This window comes from Mixophyes fleayi, chromosome 5 (genome assembly GCF_038048845.1).
Source record: "Mixophyes fleayi isolate aMixFle1 chromosome 5, aMixFle1.hap1, whole genome shotgun sequence".
Taxonomy (NCBI): domain Eukaryota; kingdom Metazoa; phylum Chordata; class Amphibia; order Anura; family Limnodynastidae; genus Mixophyes; species Mixophyes fleayi.
The window spans coordinates 44735267-44751518 of record NC_134406.1 but is presented as its reverse complement, the minus strand read 5'-3'; the positions used below and the strand labels follow the sequence as shown (position 1 = coordinate 44751518).

Below are 16252 nucleotides of genomic sequence, written 5' to 3'. Positions count from 1 at the left end.
TCAAAGTTAGCCTTTCATTTAGGGCTTTTAAGGCGGCAATGTGTGGACCCGACGCCAGAATACATTATAGAGGTGTTGGGTCCACCTATTGCCGCCTTAAAAGCGGCAATCGCAATGTCAGCAGTGTGAAAGACGTCCTTCCCAGTCACCACCTTTGGTTTATTCTGAATTTACAGGTGACGGGTATAAGAGCTGTCGGAGATACTGTACATCTAAATTATGGTATGGACATATATACTCACTGACACAGTCATGTTGATTGTTATTTTTATGTCGCTGTCTTTGTTGTCGGTGTTATGGTCATCGTGATGGTGACTACCACTGGCATAAAGCACTAGGACTACACCCATATGCTTTTACATGGTCACAAACCTCCTCATTACCTCCTAATATCCATATAATCTAATAAAAATATAAAATTTACATTGAATCCATTAGTCATTACAAGGAAAAACTGTGTGTGAATTAGGATCTTGGTGGCATCTTGGACGATGTGCAGGTGGAAGCAGCATTATATGGAGTGTGTTTGAATGTGAGACCACAGGATTATAATCTGTTCAATCCATGGAGGAATCCATTACCAGACTGCTGAAAGAAAATTTAAGATATTAACAAATACAGAGGAAGTAATTTCAGAGGAGGAGAGGAAAATTAGAGTGTGTTCTGCTGGACAATATCCAATTATGAACAGGAGGCCCAATCCTTGGGGTACTCAAACAGAGTGGTGAGGGAAGATGTTATTTATTGGAAGTAAACTGCAAATGACCATACACTTTTATGACGAAAACCAGGAGATGACAGTCTCATCAATGCCAAGGGAATGGAGCACTTGCAGCAGTAGGGGTTGGACAACAGAGGATATTGAGAAGAGAGAGAGAAGTAATAGATGGTAAGATTAGCTTTTGAGTTGGGGTGGTCATTAGCTACTTCTGTGAGGACAGCTTTTGTGCAGGGTGTTGAACAAAAGACAGATTATAGAGGAGGGAGTTAAACTGTTCCTTTTTCTCAAATCTATTTTAAACAAGGTGCAGCAGTATACCTGGCAAATTAAGGCAAATGGAAGAAACCAAATGCAATTTAGAGTTATAAGGCAAGGATTGGCCAAGAGAGGGTTTCTTGAGATTGGAAATGATGATTACGCATTTGAAGGCAAAAGGAAATTTAACTGTTGAGAGGAAATAGCTTAACATTTGGTGAAAGTAGGGAATAGTGTGGCTGGAGGTAGGTGTGGAATGTCTGGTGCAGCACAATGTCCTGCCTGACTGGTTTTTTTCTTTGAAGTAGTCTGTAATGTCTTGGCACTAAACACTGTTGTTGGAACAGGTGGAGTTGGGTTAAGCAGTCAAATTTGGAAAACCGGCCACTGGGGGGATTTGAGGCTTGTGAGGATAAAAGTGTGTTTAGCCAAGTTAAAGCTGGAGTTTAATCTGAAATTTGTAGTTGAGGAAATCCTAAATTTATACCTTATTTCCTTCATTAGCATTTAATAGCATGTGTGGTTTCTTTTGCAAGGATAATGGTCCAATATCATATTTGGATGGGGTTTGTACCATCGCCAGATTAAGAGGGAATGGAGCATACAGGGGGTGCATGCCCCAGCCCCCCCCCCCTCCTCTCACGGGGCCCCCCGGCACCTACCACTGAAGACAGTGCATGAGGCTAATCTGACTCCACAGACTCCCCAGGGCGCTGTCCGAGTGTTTCAAGGAGATGCCAGGCAGCCCTCAATACACTGCTCAGGTAGCTATTGTGTTCACTTCCTGGCTTAACAGCAAGTATCACAGAGCTACAAAAAAGTGTCGGCAGTTGTGTCAACTAAGTAAAATGTGAGATATCTATATGGAGGGGGCTGTACTAACATCAACAGGGCGGGGGCAGCAATGACAAGAGTCAAAAAAGGGGCAATTGGTGAGATATGGAGGGGACAAAGGGAGATGAGGGTAACATTAACACAGTTTTCACTTTTTCATGAATGATAACACTACATTTAAAGGCTCCTCTGTCTTAAGTGCCCAGGGCCCCCCAAAGCCTTAATCCAGCTCGGATGTGGACAATATACCGTAATTTGGTAAGAGTAATTTTATCCAGAGCAAATGAAAGTAGTGAACTACTGTTTCGGAAGACTGCTGCGTCATGGCAGAGAAGATTAGGGAAGGAAGGGTAACAAGAGAGCAGAGAATGAGTTATTCTATGGAGACCTCTATGTAGACTACTATACTTAGGCGGGAGTGAGTTATGGGATAAAGTAGTGATACCAAAAGGTATGTCATGGTGAGAGTGGGGATACTCATTTAGGTTACGGATTCTCTTGGCTATTGAAACAATGAGACTGAGGGTGTGTTCGACATGGTAAGTGGGGATGGCAGTGCTTAGTGAGAGTCTAATTAGGGTGGGAAGGGAGAGAAGCTTAGAAGCAGCGGTTGGTTGGTTGGATTTGTATTATAACAAAGGCCACAGTATTCGGTTTCTTTTCGCCTCTCTAATTCAGTACGCCAACTCAAGCCTATGAGAAGTACCATTTTTATTTCTCTTCTTATAAGTAAGAGATCATAGCCAATGAATTAATAGGGTAATAGTCTTAGACAAATCACCAACACAGTCATTGATATAATATAAATATAATTCACAAACTTACAAAAGGATACAAAATCAAAAGGATTTCTAAAGTAGCTCCAACAAATCCAAATGTGAACAGCGATGCACTTCCAATAATACCTGGTCCCTGGGGAAAAAAAAAATGTTTCCACAATTTTCATGTATGTGAAACACTGAATTCTAAATACATAATCCATTCATTCTAAAATTACTTTGTGCATTCATTTCAGTGTACAAAATAATAGTCATGTTTCCAGTACAATTCATATTTTGAGTCCTAATAGTGAATTTAAATACTGCAAATAAGCGACGCTTCTCAGCATCTACACTACATATTAACAGCTGAATGAAGCGCAGACTCCAAGACAAACAGGATTAGCCTCTATGGAGAATACACACTGTAAATGGCGTTGACCACAAGAAAATTTTTCCTTGTGAATTTTCATGGGGTCAACACCGGTAACAGCGTTCTTTACCCACAGCTCAAACAATAAAATCTCTCAATTTATATTATATTTTCTAGTTGGGGATCCTGGGGAAACCTAACAGGTTATGGCTTCAGGGTTTTCTTAGCTTAACTGTGCTTCATACATAGAAAGAATACGTTAGATCCATAAAATGTTATGTTCTCTCGTTGTGCAGGCCAAATTTACATGGCCACAAAATCTAAAATTTTATTTGTGTTTTATACAATAGCTCCTAAAACAACTTACAAACCTATATTTGAGGTAAGGTTGTGAAATGGGGTGAGATTGTTCTCCCCAGAAAACTTTGCCAGCCGGATGGCATTAAAAAGCAGCTGGGTGAGGGCAGTTGTAATACTTTGCAATAATAATGAAATAAAAATGTTGGCTGTTCTTGTCCACACCTGCCAGGACTGGACAGACTAGTGATCAGTGATGTAACACACACTGCTGGCTGTAGTGCTCACATAGTGCCTGTTCTAATAAGCGAAACAATGGTTTATTCTATAAGGAGTCATACTCCAAGAGTCGTGTGGCAAGTAAAAACAGCAGGGTGGAGCACCTGGGAAATAGGTAAATATCTCAGTGTTCTCCCCAGCACCTATCGGTAAACCCACTAGAGGAAACTGTACCCTTCCCTGTTTTACCCTCCTTGCAGAAAATGGCTGATAACAGAATACTTGGCATTCACCCTACATAGCAAATGGAAACATCCAAAAATGTAAAAAAATACATAAAATGTATGAAATTAACCTACCAAAGTAAGGTATTTTTTAATATTTGCTTTATGTAAGTAAATCCCTAAACACGATGGATGTGATCAGAACATTGGCATGAATCCAGGTTTTTCGACTTGGAAACATCCACTTAAGCTATTGTACAGGTATCATCAAAAAACCTAGGACAGGTTTTAAAAGAGAATGTGCTACTGATGCCAAAAATGTTAAAGCAGACAACAGCTTGTTTCATTAAATTGTTCCTTACACCTGTGCGGGTTTTTACAAAAACAAAACAGACAAGCAAAAAGCTCAGTGGTGAATTTTCATACACACACACAAAAAAAAAAAAGTCTAAAGATTATTTTACAAAGTAAAGAAATTCAATGCCTTCCGTGTGGATATTGTATAAGATTCAAAAGAAAGTAGGAACTTTCTTTTGTTGCCACAAAAAAACACAAATACAGGATGGTTTCAAAGGTGAATGGTGTATAATGCTACAAAGACCAGAAAGACTATCCGATTTAGAATCAGCATTTAGTTTCAATGTACTTTTATATACAATCTCAGCTTATTCTGCAGAGAGACCTTTATTGGCATGAATGGTTTTGTTTAAAAGGACTGTCAAACACAGGACGGAGGGCAGATGTATTATGGTTTAAGAGAAATATTGCAGACTGAAATAGTGACCCTGGTTATCTTGAGCAATTGAAGAACACAGATCATGAGCACATGAACTTTTCGAAAACTGTGTCTCCCCTCTGTCTCTTTATTTTAATGAATGCCTAATCTCTATGGAGAAGTTAACCTACAAAATACAAGGTTTTTAGAATATGCATGATGCAATACAGATACAAGAAAAGATGTGCACTAGTTTCGTCCATCCATGTTCCATCATTCATTTGATTAAAAAAAAAAAGAAATGAAAAATATCCTGCTGTCGAGAAATATGCAACAGGGAAACAATTATATAATGACTTGTAAGAGAGAATTCCATCTGCTATGCCAGTTATAAACCATTTCAAATATCTTAACTTCTGTCATGGAATAGAAACTTTCATATGTATAGTTACAAATATTACAAGATGGACTTTCACACTAAATGCAATTGGTCCATGGTGCTTTAGAGCCTTCCCATCACCATCAGTGGACCGAAACAATACACTATCAATTCACTGGGAACCAATGACACCACTGGGGATTTAGGTAATTCATTAACATCCCTTTTTATGAATGAAGCATTTTGCCTCAAAATAATTGCATGAATCAACTAAATAATGTTTTTTTTTTTTCCATTTCAAGTGTACAAGATGGAGCACCTTACCTGTATTTAATGATTTTGCCTTCATGGTCTATGAGTTACTAAACACAATACTCTGTTTATTACAGTTTGTATACAGCAGAAAAAAACCCCTATGTGTTTGCACAATGATATTCTTGCAATAAATGAAATAATTCTGTGTAATAGAGAATTTCGTACCGCTTGCACTGGTGTGTAACACATTTGATACCAAAAAAACAGCACTTGTGTCTACATTTTATTCAGCCTGAATATTAAAACTATATTTTGTTTCTTCCCATGTCCTAGACTTTAATTGCCAATTTAGGATAACGCCACAGATTGCATGTTATTCGGCTTATATTCTGTCAGAATGCAGTTAAAAAAGAAAAGAAGAGATGACAACTAAACAAATAATATCTCGGGTAACGTTTGGCTAGTAGATGAAAACAAATTAAACAGTAAGTATTTGATGGTTATTCAGTTTTCATTTTTCTCTAAGCAAATCTCAGGATCGAAGCGAGGCATAAATATCTCTTTGTTGTGTGTATGTAATGTCACAATGTCAGTATGGGATATAAAAATGGCATTAATAGCCTTATACTGTACCTTTGAGCCTTTTGGCATTGCTGTCTCATCAACCAGCAAACGCAGAATGTTGAGGGACACCAGAATCACAGAGAAAGACTAAAAAGATGCAACACAGAGAACATTCATTCTACAAACAGCTCAGATAAGGTCTCAAGTGATCAAGCATGATTTAAATGGCTGAGGCACTGTGGTTGTACAGGAAATAAAATCACAAATTGGAGTATTTGGTTACCGTTGCAATAAGGAGTAGTATCATTACAGCTGGGTAGACCAAGTTCCTCTCCCAGGCTGAAGCTTTTTTGCGTCTTTCTTTTAAAGGCAAAAGGAAAACCAGTAAAGGTTGGAAATTAAGAACAATGTAGCAATTATAGTGACGAAGATTGAATCATAATATTGTTGATACATCAAGTCATAAGAGACAGGTTGCTGTGTCCTCAAAGACTGCATATGAAAAGACACCAATAATGTCCCAGGTACAATAAAACAGATACATTTATCTCTCTGCAATTTAAGTCTATCATTTTCCAAACAATGTCTACTCATCTAAATGTATAACTTAATTGAAAAAAGGTTTGTTAATGTTTCTGCATTTCGAATAATCTTTTTAAAGAGATTTTATGCAAAAAATATGTATTCCCAAATAAATAAAACAAATGAACACAAGAGTACAGATATCCGTATAAGCCCCCATACTGTCCATCTTTATTATTACAGTCATTTTCATGTGCCTGTGGTTTCCCAGCTGTTTTTTTAACAGTGGATGGCAAAGCACGCTGAGACTTGTAGTTCAATGACAGCTGAAGAGCCACAGGTTACCTAATCTAATACTATACAGAGGTGCAGCCAAACCACATTGTAACCCACCTAGCTTTGATTTCATGGTCTTTGCATTCACAAGGTCATGTTCAATCTTCTTTGTATTGTTGTCTACAGTAGAATAACCTCCTGTTGAAAAGCATGATTAAAAATAAGCACTTCACATGATAAAATAAACAAACAATAGCTATGACCTAACAAATCAAAAGACTCTGTGCTTTCAGATTACCCAGATTAGTTAAGCACTGGGACTGTATCTAACCAATGTTTTAAACTAAGCAAAATGTTCTATTTATACCCAAAGAAAGTGCAGAAAATTAGCTATTCTCAAACATTCAGCAAGAATATAAGATGTTAAAACCCATTATAAAGAAAGAAAAAAACCTAAGGCACAGGCCCCAGGCATAATAGATTTGATCTGGATACTAACCCTAAACATGGGAGTAAACAGACTATATTGGGGGTACAAATGATAAGACCTTGCATTACAACTTCAACAAATGTGAGAATAGGCTAGTGGTAGTCAGTACATTCAAACCTAACTTCAAAGAACTCAAAATTACAAAATATTGTAATGTTATGTATTATTACCATTTATTTATACAACGCCACAAATTCCGCAGCGCTGTACAGAGAACACACTCACGTCAATCCCTGTCCCATTGGGACTTACAGTCTAAATTCACACACACACACACACAGACAAACAGACTAGTAAGAACTTCTGAGAACTTCTGAGAAGCCCCCCCCCCCCCTCTCTTCCATCTCCTGTTATTTTTCTTTCCTTTTCTAAAAATAAAATAAAAACTTTTTTGTTTTTGTTTACTATTTGAGCGGTCACCATTCTGCTTCTATACTAGACAGGGGGCTGGTAATAGGGGGAAATTATTACCTTATTATAGAACAATGTCAGACAAGGGTAAGACACCCCGGACTAAATATTACACCTGCTCCAAATATAAAGTAAAGCTTCCTAGTGGACAGTCTGACACAGGGGCGGTTTGTGTGGACTTTGATGCGGAGGCCCGGGGTGAATAGACCTAGGATTGTGCTCCACAGCAGTTGGAGGAACTGGCATGGGCGGTCACTGGTGCAGTCGGTGTCGGCACTGGCTCCAATGCTTGCCCGTTCGGCGGAGATCTCAGCGTTTGCTGGGGTACTGCCGCTGGCTCCCAGCCCCTTTAGCCCTGTCTGCTGCACTATTGACACCAGCAGCAGGGCAGGAGGTGAACCTGAGCATTGTTGGTCAGGCATCCACCTCCTCTTTTAGAGGCCCCTCTCAGCGAGATCCTGCGTAGTCCACGTCCTGGACCGGTTAAATCGGTTTCTGGACACTCCCAGAACACGATGCTGCAAGCGTCATAGGGCTACTCATCCTCTCCTCGCACTTTCTGATTCGGAAGAGTCTTCGGTGGAGGAAGCATCAGTGAAACTTAGAGAGATAGCCGAGTCAGCTTGGAAGCAGCCAGATCATAACAGTTTGTTATACCACGCATATTTCTAGTCCTTTATCACCTGCAGGTGTTAGAAACGGCCCGCTGGGAACAGGTTCCAAGGGTGGATATGCCAGAGGCCGGGTGGATATGCCAGAGGCCAGGTGGATATGCCAGAGGCCACTCCCTGACGCCACTGAACGCAGGGTGGAGATTTTTTTTTTTTTTAAATCCATCTTCCTGGCGGCAGGCGCCTCACTAAGACCTATGCCGTCTTCAGCGTGTGTCCCCCAGACTATGGAAACCTGGACAGACCACCTGGTTGCAGGGTTGCAAGATTCAGATCTTCTTCCCCTAGCTCTACATTTAAAGGAGGCCTTGGGTTACCTGTATGAGGCTGCTCAAAACTCAGCCTCAGTTTCCTCATCTATCTCAGCATCGGCAATAGTGGCCCATAGGACTCTCCAGCTCAGGTCTTGGGATGCCTATGCAGAGTCAAAGAAATCTCTGGAGGCTCTTCCCTACTCTGGCTCAGCCCTTTTTGGCCCAGAATTAGATATTATCTCTCAGGCCATGGTAGGTAAAAGTACCTTCCTTCCGATAAGTTCCGGGGTTTGGGTCTTTTCCCCAATTCCTCGGGGGGGGTCCATTGGTGAGAGGCCAGACCATTCCTCTGTGGCCAAAGGTCATTCCCAGAGAGGTGGAGCCCTGTTCTCTAGAAAACATCCAGACACCAGGCTCCCATACAAACCAACAGTCTGACTGGTCCCTTCCCCTTTCCATGACCACAGGTGTAGGGGGACACCTGCTGTGGGTCACAATTCTTAGAGCGGTGTCCTCCCAGAACTTGAAGAGAAGGGTCAGTATAGCTGTTGTTCTAGGCCCCCCTCCCTTGTTCTCTAAAATTGCTTCCTTCAAAAGTCATCTGCCGGAATATGATTGGGAGAAGGTTCCTTTCACTCCCTTAGCCCCTCAGACCTCTCCTCAAGAGATGGCTGGGCAAGAAAGGTTACACGCTTCAGATACAAATCTCCTAGGGGGGGGGGGGGGGGGCGACCCTAGTCTCGCTACTTTCTGTAGGGCCCCTTGAGCAGGCAGAGGGACTGTCCCTCACAGAGCCCCAGAAGTTGCTGGCCTTTCTAGGGCAGCTTCTGGTCAGTCTGAGGGCTCCCGATTGGCCCCGACACATCGGATCCACAGACATGCTAAACAGAGTAGCAGTTCTAAGAAAGTTTCTGCACCGTTGAGGCGACCTGTTATGGCAGGGCCCGGGTCTTTACCAGCACCTACCGCTGAGTTTTGATGGCATGGTCTTTGAGACCAAACTCTGGCGGGCCAGAGGGCTTTCCTCCAGAGTGGTAGACACCATGCTGCGAGCCAGGAAACAGACCTCAGCCCACATTTCTTATAGTGTGGCATACCTACATTAAGTGGTGGAAACAAAGACTCTGCCACTCGACTAATTTTCATTTTTCCCGTATCCTATCCTTTCTACACAATGGCTTGGACGCAGGTCTTCAAGTCTTTCTTCAAGGAGTCCTGCATATACAGCCCCTTATGTTGCGCCTACGGCTCCCTGGGACCTGAACTTGGTTCTGACCATGCTTCATAGGTCCCCTTTGAACCAATGGGTTCAACGGAGTGGGGTTGGCTGGCTTCTAAGCAAACTATTTCTAGGTGTGTAACATCTACAATCAAGCAGACCTACATTCGTTCCGATCAGCCTGCGCCTAATCGTATTGCCGCCCATTCCACCCGCTCAGTGGAGGCTTCTTGGGCTGCGCCATAACAGGGTCCCAGTGGATCAGCTCTGCCAGGTGGCCACCTGGCCCTCTGTTCATACCTTCACTAGTTTTTATCAATTTAATGTGTTTGCATCCCCGGATACCAGTTTCAGCCACACAGTGTTGCAGACTGGACTGTCAGAACGGTCCCTCCCTTAGGTGGCTGCTTTGGTACGTCCCCATGGTAAGCAGGGTCCCCAAGGTGGAGGTTAGAGAAAACAGGATTTTATACTTGTTACGCGTTAAATCCATTTCTCCGAGTCCATATGGGGGACACTGCGTTCCCTCCCTTCTGTGGTTATTTTTGTGGTTCTGTGGTTTCCTTCCTTTGGGCTTTTGTATTACACACTGAAGTTCACACAGGGTTGCAGCGAGGATATAGCCTGTCAGCAGGAAAGTTAATTATTTGAGTGCCTACTCCAAGTTCCCTCATACAATCCCATGTTAAGCTGTGTCCCCCCCCCCCAGATGAACTCAGAGAAATGGATTTAACACAGTATAAAATCCTCTTTTATGGCATCTGTTGATAAAAGAATAGATGGAGAGGCTGACCCTTAAATTAGATGTATTACGTGTGTTATCACATGCCTCACAAACAGGCATGAAACACCTGGTCGTTGCAAAGTTTTGGGAAGAGAAATTTTACCGGTTTGCAATAAGTTTCTCCTCCACATAAAGTATGGATATTGGCCTGCAACTGGGACACCAAGACGGAACCTTCTCTTCTTAATATATGGTGATGTCCACCTATAAGGATTGTCTCGAAAAATAGGTCTGACCAGAGGTGGTTTTAAAAGGCCTGGGCCATCAGAGGAGCTGGTTTGTCTTTAAAAGCTTTATGGTATGAAATTGTGAGCCTTTTGGGGCTGGACTTTTTCCTGATGGTGTAGTAACAATAGCTTCCTCTAGTTCTGAAGACATAAACGGCCTGATTCAAACATAAATGCCGATACGTGACATATTCTACGTAAAATCACTCTGCACACACCCAGAAACAAACCATAAGCCAGAGAACGCAGTAATGTACAATTCATCTTCAAGAGCAAAGGGGTCTTACTACAGCCTACGATTTGATGGTGGAAAGGTGAGTGGAATGGGTATAGGCACAAAGTTAATGTACAGTGAAGGTGGGCCAAGTTTGACCACACACAGCAGCGTCCGATTCAACTTTCGGCATCTCAAAAGGTACGTGTTTTTCAGTTGTATCACATGCATCAGCTACAGGTCTGCTGTAAGTGCTGATTGCGAATATGTTTTCATCAGGAGCAACTGTAAAAATGCATTTCATCAACAGACGTATCCTTACATCGGCTCCTTGTTTAATACGGATGTGCATATATCCGATGTACATGCGTTTTTTAAAAAACGCACATTACATTCATTTTGCATTTGTTAATGACGCAAGCATAAAGATTTTATCAAATAGCTCCGCCTTCTCCAAGAGTGGGGAATACCATTCCCTCAAGATATGAGGTAATATTTATTTGACTTAGGTTACCCCCAAGAGGATGTTAAGATTAGACAGACTGTATAGCTTTCAGTCGTATGTATGGAAAGCTGAAGCTACAGCCACTGTTGTCTGGCAGTCTTTCCCATTATTATCCTTGATTACTCCTGTTTTGTTAGTTATTTATATTCTGTATTTTCCTATTTCTTATGAAAAATCTTAAAAAAACATTAATAAAGTACACTTTCTCAGTAGGATTTACCAATTTCTAGTGCAAAAGCAAATAACCAGATATTAGTAATCTAGTTCCAGATCCAGGAACTAGTGCTGTAACTATAATTATCAGCAGCCTGGAGTCAGAAAGTAGCACTGTACCTGTGATTGCAACCACAGGCATTGTGCTAGTTCCAGGCAGTTTACAAACTGTCCACAGCCAGAAACTAGCACAGTGCCTGTGGTTATCAATTGTCTGGAGCCAGGAACCAGCACAGTACCTGTATCCACCAGCTGCCTGGAGCCAGGAACCAGCACAGTACCTGTATTCACCAGCTGCCTGGAGCCAGGAACCAGCACAGTACCTGTATCCACCAGCTGCCTGGAGCCAGGAACCAGCACAGTACCTGTATTCACCAGCTGCCTGGAGCCAGGAACCAGCACAGTACCTGTATTCACCAGCTGCCTGGAGCAAGGAACCAGCACAGTACCTGTATCCACCAGCTGCCTGGAGCCAGGAACCAGCACAGTACCTGTATCCACCAGCTGCCTGGAGCCAGGAACCAGCACAGTACCTGTATCCACCAGCTGCCTGGAGCCAGGAACCAGCACAGTACCTGTATCCACCAGCTGCCTGGAGCCAGGAACCAGCACAGTACCTGTATCCACCAGCTGCCTGGAGCCAGCACAGTACCTGTATCCACCAGCTGCCTGGAGCCAGGAACCAGCACAGTACCTGTATTCACCAGCTGCCTGGAGCCAGGAACCAGCACAGTACCTGTATTCACCAGCTGCCTGGAGCAAGGAACCAGCACAGTACCTGTATCCACCAGCTGCCTGGAGCCAGGAACCAGCACAGTACCTGTATCCACCAGCTGCCTGGAGCCAGGAACCAGCACAGTACCTGTATCCACCAGCTGCCTGGAGCCAGGAACCAGCACAGTACCTGTATTCACCAGCTGCCTGGAGCCAGGAACCAGCACAGTACCTGTATTCACCAGCTGCCTGGAGCAAGGAACCAGCACAGTACCTGTATCCACCAGCTGCCTGGAGCCAGGAACCAGCACAGTACCTGTATCCACCAGCTGCCTGGAGCCAGGAACCAGCACAGTACCTGTATCCACCAGCTGCCTGGAGCCAGGAACCAGCACAGTACCTGTATCCACCAGCTGCCTGGAGCCAGGAACCAGCACAGTACCTGTATCCACCAGCTGCCTGGAGCCAGGAACCAGCACAGTGACGGTATCCATGAACATGTATCCCCGAACAACTACAATGTTATTCTGCTACCTTACATACAAAGTGTTTTCCTCCACCTTTTAGACTAAGTTCATTTGTGCAGGATCATCTTTACATTCTGTTTCGTGTCACTGTAGGCTATTTGTTTGCATCATGATCCCCTCAATGTATAATAATTACAATAAAATTATTCTAAGCATTTGTTATATAAATAGTTATTTTTCAGTTATTTATGGATCAATCTATTTCACCAAGGTGCCAATAATCCCTCCCAAATGTCTTTGGTGTTCTGTGTAAGGCAAAGGAAAGATAAAAGATCAGTGGTGTAAAAATAAAGACGAACCTTACCACACTAGCGCTGAGAAGCGGAATTGAAAATGTATTTTTATTTTAAACAGGCCATCAACTGGAAATTGTTATTGGTTTTATTGTAGTCTTGACAAGTGCTTTGAAAAGGATATTAATCTAGTAAATATAAGAAAAATGCTAGAAAGAGAGAGTGGCTGCCTGGAATCTGTACACGCCAATCAGAAAGTTCGTCTAGTTCATACTTTGCCCAAAAACAGTTGAGGAATTGAATACAATACGTGGGTTCCATCATTTAACTGTAATATGTAAACTGTCATAACACACATCTCAGGTGGCTCTACGATTGACTGCTACTAAGCCAAAAGAAAATGGAATGCAAAATTATGTAAAACATACTTTATCTGCAAATACATCATTTAGCATATTGGAAAACATTTAATAATCTGGTGCACACGTAACTATTCAAAAAGGTGCTGTAAAAAAGAATGTGCGGGAGAGGTCACGGCTCCATGCTACGGTCATTACAGACCCCCCGTTGCACAATGCCAATGGGAATCAAAGGTTGCACCACTTAAATCTAACAAGATTTGATTTGCAGATTTCCAAGTTGTCATGAAGTATAGGTAATCACCATCATAACCAATAACCGGAAGATTGATCTGAGGTGCACAGGTCCCAGCTGTGCTGCTGATGTATAAAAATTCCAACAGAGGAAGTGATTCGGAACATAATAAACTTATACTTTATCCAACAACAAGGCAGAAACCAATATCTCCATCTCAGGTTTGTTAGCTGACCCTCTACAAATGACAAATACTAATTTGCCTTCACAGTTGTGGGAAGTTAATAGTCATCCACTGCACCTTCTACTGTAATAGCATAAATAAATATGCAAAAGTAGTAACAAATATCCTAGGCTTGACCAGAAAACAAGTCAAAACTATGTTATACTATAAGAAGGTTGTACAATAACTTTGCCAATCACTGAACAATGTTCCTTTCGGTTGTATCTTAGCTTCTCTCTATTTATAACCGTGGATACAATTTAACCAGCAGGAACAACAACAACAAATGTAATATCAAATGGATAGAATTTGCTTACATGTTAAACTAAAGCACACATACCCAATTAACTTAAGCTATTATCTTGGGGTCTGCATTTAAAGGTCATGTTCATTATCCTAAGGAAGTAAAATTTCCAAACTGGCATAAGTCAATGCACCAGTGTATCTCAAAGAAATGCCTGCGATTCAGTGTCATGATAGTCTAGCCAATAGATCAAATTGGTAGACATGACTTGCATGGACTAGTTCTAAAAAATGAGTGATTCTCCATACAAACCACAAAGCAGCTCATTTAAGGTCAATTTAACTGTATTATTCCATTTTTCTTCCAGCCCCAACATTGGATTTTAGTACCTCAAAGGAAACCATAAGAGTATCTATTTGCATTCCCTTCAGGTGATTGGCATCTCTACAGCAATTAGTTTGAAATTACACTGTTACTAGCATGCAATAAAAACAGCACCTTTCATCTTTGTTAACTTTGCAAAGATACCGTCTAACCCAATAACTTTGATCAAATACGGATTTTTGATCCTGCCCCACCCGTCTTTGTGGATTTTGGAAAACTAATAGCTACAGGCAATTTTTTTTAATTTAATATATAAAAAAAAACATCCTTGCTTTATTCTTCTCATTGAAAACCTGATGCTATATGTGAAATTTAAGATGCTGGAAAGTTACCTTCTTCGAACTAGATTTTGGGGGAGTTGTATTGACAAATCAAAATGCTTGATTGTGTCAGCAAACTGAAAGCCAACCTTTGGGTGCCGAGCAAGAGGGCACATAATTATACATTTTGCTACACAACTGTTCTAAAACTTCCTATGTATAATTTGAGTGTAATTAGATATTAAGGAATTCACTGGGGTTAATCAAAAGGCAAAGTGTCAAGGGTTTGTTTGTGTACAAGATAAGCACTGACATTCCTGATGTTTTACAGCATTGTATTATAATCATTTCACAAGTGAGTTAATTGTAACATTATACTCATATGAGTTATGTGTGTACCTTGACTTTGTCCATCTAAGGTCATTTATGCTATAGGTGAGGTTGGCAGCAGATCAAGGCATGCTTGGTGAAAGATTTTCTCATAACAGGCTTTTCCATAATTTGGAGCTCCATTCTCAGCATCTACTAATACACAGTTATATAAAGGAGCGAGACACACCTCGGAAAATGGAGTTTATGTATGTAACTATACGTCTATATCTCATATTTCCAAATTCAAGAAAGTGCTCAATGGCCATTCCTGCAGGACAGGATAGGCAATATTTCTGCCTAATTGTGTCTAAGATGACAACAGCAAAATCACAGCATGCATGGGCACTTCTAGTCCAGGAGCATATGCTGGTCTATCTGTGGTTTAATAAGGTTCTGGTGAACCCTAGGAAAATACACTTTTGCATTCGGTATAAACATTTGAGAAATGGATATTCTTTAAAAAGTCTCCTGGTCTCACCCCATACTCAACAGGCAAACAAATCTCTTTTTAGAAGTATCAGCAAGGTTAATCTGGAGTTTTGTTTTAATCTACAATTACTGCTCATCAGATGGGTAAATTCATCTACATAATCATGCTTTTTCTTCATTAAATATAAAGAAAGACAATTGATTCACTCCTTTGTGTAAATACATAGTAGAAGCACATTTAGCTGCACATACAGCTGTGAGTCCATTAGTGTAAGCTTACACCAAATGTGCACATATGGACACGGAAATAAATTGTTGCCCTTTTTTTTTACTACATATTGCTCAAGTTCCACTAGACTGAACGCAGACCATTAATGAACAATTTTCAAATCATTCTACAGAACGGGATTACAGTCTGGGTTTTGACAGGGCCTCTTTAAGACATTGACTTTTTAATTTAACCTCACCATAATGTGGCTTTAGCTTTATCCTGTGGGTTATTGTCCTGTTGGCATATAAATCTTCTCCCAAACACGCTACAAGAATTGTCTGTCTTCCGCCACCCATTCTGTCCTCTATACTGACAAGTTTTCCCGTCTCTGAACTAGAACACTTCCCTGTAGCATTATGCTCCCGCTGCAAAGCCTCACAGTAGGAATAGGGTTTTTGGGATGATGTATAGTGTTAGGTTTGGGTCATACAGAGTGCCAAGTATTGGGACGAAAACGTTTAATACCACCAAACAATATTCCTCCACTTGGCAGCATGTGGAAGACCAACATCTAGGCTATATTTCATGGCAGTTTCTTCAACAATGGTTTTCATTTCTCTGCCATGGGAGAGAGTAGCTTTCAAAGTTGCTGAAGGTCTGCCTAAAAAGTGCTGCTCTTGC

The 16252-nt window shown here is 41.4% G+C and overlaps 1 protein-coding gene across 3 annotated transcripts in view; it reads right to left on the bottom strand.

Moving 5' to 3' along the window:
* The window catches only part of LMBR1 (limb development membrane protein 1), a 97293-nt gene that overhangs the window by 9737 nt on the left and 71304 nt on the right, over positions 1 to 16252 (bottom strand). For 2 of the 3 annotated variants that reach the window (XM_075212120.1, XM_075212121.1), the window contains 4 exons: positions 6510 to 6590; positions 5878 to 5954; positions 5664 to 5741; positions 2646 to 2722 (listed from right to left, as the gene is read on the bottom strand). In XM_075212120.1, the coding sequence (XP_075068221.1) occupies positions 2646 to 2722; positions 5664 to 5741; positions 5878 to 5954; positions 6510 to 6590 (313 nt within the window). Of the gene's footprint in view, positions 1 to 2635; positions 2723 to 5663; positions 5742 to 5877; positions 5955 to 6509; positions 6591 to 16252 lie in introns of all 3 variants that reach the window. The other variant, XM_075212122.1, reaches the window with a different exon arrangement.